This window comes from Cherax quadricarinatus, chromosome 61 (assembly GCF_038502225.1).
Source record: "Cherax quadricarinatus isolate ZL_2023a chromosome 61, ASM3850222v1, whole genome shotgun sequence".
Lineage (NCBI taxonomy): Eukaryota > Metazoa > Arthropoda > Malacostraca > Decapoda > Parastacidae > Cherax > Cherax quadricarinatus.
The window spans coordinates 6238603-6250339 of NC_091352.1; the positions used below are offsets into that span (position 1 = coordinate 6238603).

The window sequence follows — 11737 nt, forward strand, 5'->3', positions numbered from 1 at the left end:
GCCTCTACCACTCCGGTCACACTCAATCTACAAGCACCAAACACAATGAATTATTGTGAAATGTTTGGAAGAGCAGGGAGACTAATGTTCACTCCAGCATAAACAAAGTCACACTGACGATGTGTCAACCACTCCCTCGTATTTTTGTACAATTTCCTTCTTCAATTATATCATATTTATTATTATTATTATTATTATTATTATTATTATTACTATTGTTATTATTAGCTGTAGCAGAAATGTTTAATTCTTTGCAGTGTTCAAGAGTAAACACATGATGTCACCATCCAATACCTGTCCGAATAGCCATTCCAATATTCAGTCATGAATGGGTTTACATTATTTATACTGTAGTTTAATAGAAAATAATGAACAAACAAAACACTCACCACACTGAGTGGTGGGAGGGCTGGCTGCCAGTTGCGGGGGTCGGAGGGAGGGTAGTAGGGACTCGCAGGTGGCGGGAAACTTAAATATGATTTGGAGGTTGGGAATTTGGTGGCTGGGAGTTTGGAGGTTGGGAATTCGCGAATGTGTGAAGCCCGTGAAAGTTGAAAACGTGAGTGTTGAGGGAGACCTGTACATCGCTAAGTGAGGAGAAGCTGTATATCATTCTTAGACATTAGCTATATTAACACAAAAACTAGCTGTTAATTTATTCATAAGTGCTTCAACATTTAATCCTAACCCCTTAAGGAAGGTTCCTTGATGCTGGTAAGGGGCTCTTGATCTAGGGAATTGGATCTGTGCTCCAGTTCCTTGAATTAAGCCTAAATACCTTCCACAACCTCCCCATAGGTGCTGTATAATCCTACCAGTTTAGAGCTTCCCCCTTTATTGTAATAATTTAATCCTAATCATTGAATCTTGAAGTACTATTTCAAAATTGAATTATTATTACCATAGTTATTTTCTACATTTTTTTTTTTTTTAACAAGTTGGCCGTCTCCCGCCAAGGCAGGGTGACCCAAAAAGAAAGAAAATCCCCCCCCAAAAAATACGTACTTTCATCATCATTCAACACTTTCACCTCACTCATACATAATCACTGTTTTTGCAGAGGTGCCCAGGACACAACAGTTTAGAAGCATATACGTATAAAGATACACAACATATCCCTCTAAACTGCCAATATCCCAAACACCTCCTTTAACCCTTTGAGGGTCGACAGGCCCTCTCCGAAACTCATTCTCAGGGTCGGCCAAATTTAAAAAAAAATAATAATAATAATTTTCTCTTATGAAAAGATAGAGATTCTTTTCCTGATCATAAGGACACCAAACGTTTGAAATTTGATGGAAAACCTACGGAATTATGCTCTCGCAAAGTTAGCGGTCTTGGAGATGTTTACGCATTGGCGATTTTGCCCACTTTAAGCCCCATTTTTGGCCAATTCCAGTGTACTAGTCGACAAGAAACGTGAATATTTCGCTAGAACTCCATTTTTTCTATCGAATGGGTGCAAGAAACCACCCATATATGAAATTTAACTATCCAGTACAGTGGTCAGAATTTAGCAATTTTGCCAATTTCACACAAATTTCAAAAGATGCCAATTTCCGAATAGGGTCCAGAATAAACAAGAAAGACATTCCTGGCACTAAAATGACGTTTCCTCTGGTCATTAGTCACGTCTCAAGGCCCCTCTTATATTCTTTTGCTTTCCACTTTGAATTTTTATTCTCACAAAAAATATAAGATTTACTGTTATGCAGACTACTGCATTAGTGTAAAAAATGGTATAAATATTATTGGCGCACTTGTGAAAGAATATTAGACTCACCAGTTGACGTGTGTTGGACGCTTGGCAAGATTTGTTTACTTTTGAAATTTGGTAAAAATCAAAGATTTCTGCTACTTTGAGCTCAATTTCAAGGTACCTTTCATTGTAAAACCAGTCAAAATCATCTCAATTTCTGTAATATGTCTTCCATTCTATAAAATGAGACCAAGAAAACTAGAATACAACAATAAATACCATACGAAAATACAGTGCAAAGTCGCTGTTTTATTCCAAAAAAATGGTCAAAGTTTTTTTTTTTCTCATTATGCACTGTGTGCTGCAGGATTTTTTTTAGACTGTGCACACTGACCACATAGACCCATTCTTTCATATGAAGGCCTACCAGCTTTCCCCCACTAGATTTGAGGGCGCTAGAATTTAGGCGTACTAGTACGTCAAAAACCCTGGGTCGTAAGCCCTACTAGTACGTCCGAAACCCTCAAAGGGTTAAAGTTCAGCCACTGTACTTCCCATTTCCAGTACTCAAGTCCGGCTATATAAAAATAACCAGTTTCCCTGAATCCCTTCACTAAATATTACCCTGCTCACACTCCAACAGCTCGTCAGGTCCCAAATACCATTCGTCCCCATTCACTCCTAACACGCTCACACATGCTTGCTGAAAGTCCAAACCCCTCACCCATAAAACCTCCTTTACCCCTTCCCTCTAACCTTTTCAAGAATGACCCCTACTCCGTCTTCCTTCCCCTACAGATTTATACGCTCCATGTCATTCTACTTTGATCCGTTCTCTCTAAATGACCAAACCACCTCAACAACCCCTCTTCAGCCCTCTGACTAATACTTTTATTAACTCCACACCTTCTCCTAATTTCCACATTCCGAATTCTCTGCGTAATATTTACACCACACATTGCCCTAAGACAGGACAGCTCAACCGCCTCTTTGCTGCAGCAATTACAACCCAAGCTTCACACCCATATAAAAGTGTTGGTATTACTATACTTTCATACATTCCCTTCTTTGCCTCCATAGATAATGTTTTATGTCTCCACATATACCTCAATGCACCACTCACCTTTTATTCTTCATCAATTCTATGGTTAACCTCGTCCTTCATACATCCATCCGCTGACACATCAACTCCCAAATATCTTAAAACATTCACTTCTTCCATACTCCTCCTCTCCAATTTGATATCTAATTTTTCTTTATCTAAATTATTTGATACCCTCATCACCTTACTCTTTTCTATGTTCACTTTCAACTTTCCACCTTTACACACTCTCCCAAAATCGTCCACTAACCCTTGAAACTTCTCTTTAGACTCTCCCGCAAGCACAGTATCATCAGCAAAAAGTAACTGTGTCAATTCCCATTTTGTATTCGATTCCCCATAATTTAATCCCACCCCTCTCCCCAATACCCTAGCATTTACTTCTTTTAGAACCCCACCTATAAATATATTAAACAACCAAGGTGACATTACACATCCCTGTCTAAGACCTACTTTTACCGGGAAGTATTCTCCCTCTCTTCTACACACCCTAACCTGAGCCTCACTATCCTCATAAAAACTCTTTACAGCATTTAGTAACTTACTACCTATTCCATATACTTGCAACAACTGCCACATTGCTACAAAAATATGATCATTATTGTTCCATCCACACTTTTTTTAACTCTAAAGACTTATTAAGCTACCTGTTCAACAAAATTTAACTTCCAATATGTCCCATCCTTTCTACTTACCCTTATGTAATATGACATATTGTAAACTGCCTTTTTTTAATGTAAATTTCCCTGATATAATATGGATATACTATACATTAATACCATTCACTTTTATTTTGTTCTAAACATTTCAGTTTAAATTTGTCCCTTGCTGAAGTATGAGTAATTCAAAAAAGTCAATTTTCATCACATTGCTCTTTAAACCAATTATCCAAAATCATTCATACTTAAATTCAACTGATCATAGTTCAAGTAAATTTATGTACATCAATCTGTTGATTTATTACATTACCAAAGGAAGACTAAATATTATAATGCAATAATCTGCTAAAAATGGAAGACTGAACTGACCCGGGATACTGCCATAAGGGCTGTGCGGAGACTGGCTGGCTGGGCTGACCACTGGAGAAGGAGGCTGGTTCAGCCCACTTAAACTTCCTCCACCTGGAAATTATTATAATAATTCATGTTTCCTCTATTATGTGGTTAGAAATTATTCTATAAAACCTAAGTAAAGTTTAATAATTTTTTAGATAAGATGAAGGAAAATTTTTTTTATATTATGATTAGTGCTTAAATGCAATACAATATATGGAAAATGGTCTATGGTAACAAGTGCATTAAATGTTATTTTGGAATGCAGTACAACAAAATTTGAAATAAACGTATAATATATAGACAAACAAAGAGATGCTTGAATGTGCATGGATGTAGTGCAGATGACAAGAAATACATGATTGCTGATGTTATGAATGAAAAGAAGTTGGATGTCCTGGCCCTAAGCGAAACAAAGCTGAAGGGGGTAGGGGAGTTTCAGTGGGGGGAATAAATGGGATTAAATCTGGAGTATCTGAGTTAGAGCTAAGGAAGGGGTAGCAATAATGTTGAAGGATCAGTTATGGAAGTAGAAAAGAGAATATGAATGTGTAAATTCAAGGACTATGTGGATTAAAGTAAAGGTTGGATGCAAAAAGTGGGTCATAATAAGCGTGTATGCACCTGGAGAAGAGAGGAATGTAGAGGAGAGAGAGATTTTGGGAGATGTTAAGTGAATGTATAGGAACCTTTGAACCAAGTGAGAGAGTAATTGTGGTAGGGGACCTGAATGCTAAAGTAGGAGAAACTTTTAGAGAGGGTGTGGTAGGTAAGTTTGGGGTGCCAGGTGTAAATGATAATGGGAGCCCTTTGATTGAACTTTGTATAGAAAGGGGTTTAGTTATAGGTAATACATATTTTAAGAAAAAGAGGATAAATAAGTATACAAGATATTATATAGGGCAAAATGACTGTAGTTTGTTGGATTATGTATTGGTAGATAAAAGACTGTTCAGTAGACTTCAGGTTGTACATGTTTATAGAGGGGCCACAGATATATCAGGTCACTTTTTAGTTGTAGCTACACTGAGAGTAAAAGGTAGATGGGATACAAGGAGAATAGAAGCATCAGGGAAGAGAGAGGTGAAGGTTTATAAACTAAAAGAGGAGGCAGTTAGGGTTAGATATAAACAGCTATTGGTGGATAGATGGGCTAATGAGAGCATAGGCAATGGGGTTGAAGAGGTATGGGGTAGGTTTAAAAATGTAGTGTTAGTGTTCAGCAGAAGTTTGTGGTTACAGGAAAGTGGGTGCGGGAGGGAAGAGGAGCGATTGGTGGAATGATGATGTAAAAAGAGTAGTAAGGGAGAAAAAGTTAGCATATGAGAAGTTTTTACAAAGTAGAAGTGATGCAAGGAGGGAAGAGTATATGGAGAAAAAGAGAGAGGTTAAAAGAGTGGTGAAGCAATGTAAAAAGAGAGCAAATGAGAGAGTGGATGAGATGTTATCAACAAATTTTGTTGAAAATAAGAAAAGTTTTGGAGTGAGATTAACAAGTTAAGGAACCCTAGAGAACAAATGGATTTGTCAGTTAAAAATAGGAGAGGAGAGTTATTAAATGGAGAGTTAGAGGTATTGGGAAGATGGAGGGAATATTTTGAGGAATTGTTAAATGTTGATGAAGATAGGGAAGCTGTGATTTCCTGTATAGGGCAAGGAGGAATAACATCTTGTAGGAGTGAGGAAGAGCCAGTTGTGAGTGTGGGGGAAGTTTTTGAGGCAGTAGGTAAAATGAAAGGGGGTAAGGCAGCTGGGATTGATGGGATAAAGATAGAAATGTTAAAAGCATGTGGGGATATAGTTTTGGAGTGGTTGGTGCTATTATTTAGTAAATGTATGGAAGAGGGTAAGGTACCTAGGGATTGGCAGAGAGCATGCATAGTTCCTTTGTATAAAGGCAAAGGGGACAAAAGAGTGCAAAAATTATAGGGGGATAAGTCTGTTGAGTATACCTGGTAAAGTGTATGGTAGAGTTATTATTGAAAGAATTAAGAGTAAGATGGAGAATAGGATAGCAGATGAACAAGGAGGCTTTAGGAAAGGTAGGGGGTGTGTGGACCAGGTGTTTACAGTGAAACATATAAGTGAACAGTATTTAGATAAGGCTAAAGAGGTTTTTGTGGCATTTATGGATTTGGAAAAGGCATATGACAGGGTGGATAGAGGGGCAATGTGGCAGATGTATGGTATAGGAGGTAGGTTACTGAAAGCCGTGAAGAGTTTTTACGAGGATAGTGAAGCTCAAGTTAGAGTATGTAGGAAAGAGGGAGATTATTTCCCAGTAAAAGTAGGCCTTAGACAAGGATGTGTGATGTCACCGTGGTTGTTTAATATATTTATAGATGGGGTTGTAAGAGAAGTAAATGTGAGGGTCTTGGCAAGAGGCGTAGAGTTAAAAGATAAAGAATCACACAAAGTGGGAGTTGTCACAGTTGCTCTTTGCTGATGACACTGTGCTCTTGGGAGATTCTGAACAGAAGTTGCAGAGATTGGTGGATGAATTTGGTAGGGTATGTAAAAGAAGAAATTAAAAGTGAATACAGGAAAGAGTAAGGTTATGAGGATAACAAAAAGATTAGGTGATGGAAGATTGGATATCAGACTGGAGGGAGAGAGTATGGAGGAGGTGAATGTATTCAGATATTTGGGAGTGGACGTGTCAGTGGATGGGTCTATGAAAGATGAGGTGAATCATAGAATTGATGAGAGGAAAAGGGTGAGTGGTGCACTTAGGAGTCTGTGGAGACAAAGAACTTTGTCCTTGGAGGCAAAGAGGGGAATGTATGAGAGTATAGTTTTACCAATGCTCTTATATGGGTGTGAAGCATGGGTGATGAATGTTGCAGTGCTTAGAAGGCTGGAGGCAGTGGAGATGTCATGTCTGAGGGCAATGTGTGGTGTGAATATAATGCAGAGAATTCGTAGTTTGGAAGTTAGGAGGAGGTGTGGGATTGCCAAAACTGTTGTCCAGAGGGCTGAGGAAGGGTTGTTGAGGTGGTTTGGACAAGTAGAGAGAATGGAGCGAAACAGAATGACTTCAAGAGTGTATCAGTTTGTAGTGAAAGGAAGGCAGGGTACGGGTCAGCCTAGGAAAGGTTGGAGGGAGGGGGTAAAGGAGGTTTTGTGTGCGAGGAGCTTGGACTTCCAGCGGGCATGCGTGAGCGTGTTTGATAGGAGTGAATGGAGACAAATGGTTTTTAATACTTGACGTGCTGTTGGAGTGTGAGCAAAGTAACTTTTATGAAGGGATTCAGGTAAACTGGCAGGCCGGACTTGAGTCCTGGAGATGGGAAGTACAGTGCCTGCACTCTGAAGGAGGGGTGTTAATGTTGCAGTTTAAAAACTGTAGTGTAAAGCACCCTTCTGGCAAGACAGTGATGGAGTGAATGATGGTGAAAGTTTTTGTTTTTCAGGCCACCCTGCCTTGGTGGGAATTGGCCAGTGTGTTAATAAAAAAAATAAATAATAATAAAAAAAAAATAGATAGAAATATACATACATACATAGGTAGAGAATTTTGCAAGAATAAAACTGCCTACACGAAAGGTACCTACAATAATCCAAAAATGAACTTTTATTTAGTCCATTAATTCTAATTGGCACTGTTGCTCTAAATTATTTACATGATTCTCAAAAGCACCTTTTGTACAAGGAAACAATCATGGGATGAAAGTAAAACTGTAATGTAGCAGTAATGTAGGATCACACTGGTATGATCAACTCATCCCTTGCACCCAGGTTAGGTGCAAAGGATGACAGCCAATAAACTTACACTTAGCACTGACAAAACCTTCTATATTATGTTTGGTAACAGAGCAGGTGTTGCACAACTTAACATTAAGATCGACAACACTCTTATTGCCAAACATAATAAGGGCAAATTCCTAGGCCTGCACCTCGACAGCAACCTGAATTTCAACACCCATATCCAACACAAAAAAAAAGTATCCAAAACTGTTGGGATCCTCTCCAAGATACGTTACTATGTGCCACATTCAGCCCTTCTCACACTATATTTTTCACTCATCTATCCCTACCTCACCTATGCTATTTGTGCCTGGAGATCAACAGTAGCAACACACAGATAACCTGGTGTTACACAGAAGTCTACACCCTAGTGGGTACTGCCCACCTGTAACAATACCCTTAACTGTTGCATCTCGCCTGACTACAATATACAAGGTCCATCTTCCTGTCACTGCTTCAGATTTATGAAGACTAAGGCAATGAACACCTTCAAGGCTGAGAGACTGATTACCTCATTTTCCACTGTCTTCTGTATTAATTGAAAAAGCTAGTACTATTTGGCAAAACAACTTCAAATAAAGATTCCCAGGCATTACAAGTGTCCAATTCATCAAACTGTCAATATTGTATACAAGCGGGTAGTGCTGTATGACCCTAGTGGTGTAGCACTTGAGTTTTGATTATAATAATATTGCATACAGGCGGGCTGGGCCCCGCTTATACAGCAAGTTAGGTTCTGGGCTACTGCTGTAAAGCTAAAATCCCTGTAAAGTGAAGTATAGCCTTTTTATATATTTTCAATTTCAAATGCATATAAAAGTCGGATAATATATGGTAGTGTAAACGTGTTAAGTGAGCAATAGAGCTAGGCCTAAAAATGCATGTACAATACACACACTACTTGCCTTAAAATAGTTTTGTCCTTAGCTTATAGTAAGTGGTGAATAAATTTATTGTAGGAAGTCTTACTAAATGAAGAATGGGTATAGCTGAAAATCACTGCATTAGCGAAATGCCGTAAAGCAAAGCACTTTAAAGTGAGGCCCTCCTGTACATCTTAGAGATGAGAGAGTTTTGCCATGATCATAACAATAACAAATAATTCCATAATCAATGGACTATATCCAGTGTTTCCACATCAAGTGACTTCAAAGGACTTTGTCCTGTATATCTGGTCCTCAAAAACGAGTGTTTACTTCACTCGGCTGGTTCAAAAGTGCAATATCATACATGTGGAACTTAAGTCAGGATACCTACCATACTGTAGTATTTCTAGTTTTCATTTGTATTAAAGCATATTTGACTACTTACTTGTGATACTCCCATATGGACTGTGTGGACTCTGGCTGGTAGGGCTGACAACACTTCCGACTGGTGAAGGAGGCTGGTTGATACCACTCAGATTCCCACAACCAATTTGTGAATGTGATGCTCCACTGACTGATGAATGGACAAAGCCATTTTGCGAGAACGAGACATTATTGGGCATTGGTTCTGGCAGCTGCTGTTGGAACGTCAGGAGAGAGTGGCCTGGGGCAAACTCTGAGTGCCGAGGAACTAACACTGGTGGCAAAACTGAAACCAAAATACAAGACAGTATGAAGAGTACAGTACACCACTGATTAAGACAGTATGTATGTATGTATATGTGTGTGTGTGTTGGACCCCCATATCCATGGGGGATATGTTCCAAGACCTACTGGGATAGTAGCAAACCTCATATACAAGTTGTTTTTCATTGATATGCATACCTATGATAAAGTTTAATTGATAAATTATGTACAATAAGTGGAGAATTAATACTTTTTCACTGATGGGAAGCACTTCACGGCTTCTCTTAGGCTTTGAAGAACTGTCAGCATCACTACTTTTGTGCTTTATTAAGCAAAATTAAGGCTTATTTTCAAGCCACAGTAAACCATGGATAACTGAAACCACAGAAACAGTATCTGTGGATATGGGGGTTCTTCTGTATACATACGTACAGCCGCTCCTTACTTAGTGACGTACTCGTTTACCAACAACTTGGACTTACAACGAGCTCTCTTGACCAGTATGCATACCTAAGTAATGTATATCAGAGCTGATTTCCTCTATTGTGTTCATTACAATATATGTACAGTACACTACTGTATAAACATTTAAGAATATACTAAAAATGTTATAAATGGTAGAGAGGTGACATTAATTAAAACAATCTCAAAGATGGCTCACACAAACCCAACATCACCACAATATGCTCCTCGCTTAACGATAAATTCCCTTACAGACCTGCTTTAGGAACAGAACCCCATTAAGTGAGGAGAGGCCGTGTGTGTGTGTGTGTGTGTAAATATACATACATATATATTCTTCTTTCAACAAACCGGCCGTATCCCACCGAGGCAGGGTGGTCCAAAAAGAAAAACAAAAGTTTCTTTTTAAATTTAGTAATTTATACAGGAGAAGGGGTTACTAGCCCCTTGCTCCTGGCATTTTAGTCGCCTCTTACGACACGCATGGCTTACGGAGGAAGAATTCTGTTCCACTTCCCCATGGAGATAAAAGGAAATAAACAAGAACAAGAACTAGAAAGAAAATAGAAGAAAACTCAGAGGGGTATGTATATATATGCTTGTACATGTATGTGTAGTGTGACCTAAGTGTAAGTAGAAGTAGCAAGATGTACCTGAAATCTTGCATGTTTATGAGACAGAAAAAAAAGACACCAGCAATCCTACCATCATGTAAAACAATTACAGGCTTCTGTTTTACACTCACTTGGCAGGACGGTAGTACCTCCCTGGGCGGTTGCTGTCTACCAACCTACTACCTAGGAGATATATATATATATGTATGTATGTATATATGTATGTATGTATATATGTATGTATGTATATATGTCCTAGGTAGTAGGTTGGTAGACAGCAACCGCCCAGGGAGGTACTACCGTCCTGCCAAGTGAGTGTAAAACAAAAGCCTGTAATTGTTTTACATGATGGTAGGATTGCTGGTGTCCTTTTTTCTGTCTCATGAACATGCAAAATTTCAGGTACATCTTGCTACTTCTACTTACACTCAGGTCACACTACACATACATGTACAAGCGAATATATACATACCCCTCTGGGTTTTCTTCTATTTTCTTTCTAGTTCTTGTTCTTGTTTATTTCCTCTTATCTCCATGGAGAAGTGGAACAGAATTCTTCCTCCGTAGGCCATGCGTGTTGTAAGAGGCGACTAAAATGCCGGGAGCAAGGGGCTAATAACCCCTTCTCCTGTATATATTACTAAATTTGAAAGGAGAAACTTTGTTTTTTTTCTTTTGGGCCATCCCGCCTCTGTGGGATACGGCCGGTGTGTTGAAAGAAAGATATATATATACAGTGGACCCTCGACTAACGCTATTAATCCGTTCCTGAGAGCTCATCGTTAGTCAAAATAATCGTTAGTCAAGTTAATTTTCCCCATAAGAAATAATGGAAATAAAATTAATTCGTGCAAGACACCCAAAAGTATTGAAAAAAAAAAAATTTAACACATGAAATATTATTTTTAATACACACAAACTGAAGAAGACATGCACAGTTACATGACACTTACCTTTATTGAAGATCTGGTGATGATTGATGGGATGGGAAGAGAGGAGTGTGTTGATGGTCTTAGTGTTTAGAAGGGGAATCCCCTTCCATTAGGACTTGAGGTGGCAAGTCCTTTTTCGGGGTTACTTCCCTTCTTCTTTTAATGCCACTAGGACCAGCTTGAGAGTCACTGGACCTCTGTAGCACAACATATCTGCCCATAGAGGCCTGTACCTCCCGTTCCTTTATGACATTCCTAAAGTGTTTCACAACATTGTCAGTGTCCCCATTAAACACTTGTTCAGGTTTCAGTCCTTCACTGTCTATGTACTCCGTGAATTCCTGCACATATTTTTCAGCTGCTTTTTGGTCCAAACTGGCAGCCTCACCATGCCTTATCACACTATGTATGCCACTACGATTCTTAAATCTCTCGAACCAACCTTTGCTGGCCTTAAATTCACTCACATCACCACTAGTTGCTGGCATTTTTCTAATTAAATCGTCATGCAACTTCCTAGCCTTTTCACATATGATCGCTTGAGAGATGCTATCTGTTTTTCGTTTATCCATACCA

General features: G+C 38.9%; 1 protein-coding gene across 1 annotated transcript in view; it reads right to left on the reverse strand.

Moving 5' to 3' along the window:
• The window catches only part of Mad (Mothers against dpp), a gene marked incomplete in the record, with an annotated part of 232058 nt that overhangs the window by 16438 nt on the left and 203883 nt on the right, over positions 1-11737 (reverse strand). Inside the window, 2 exon segments of the mRNA XM_070098182.1 lie at positions 3830-3922; positions 8912-9175. Of these exon segments, the coding sequence (XP_069954283.1) occupies positions 3830-3922; positions 8912-9175 (357 nt within the window).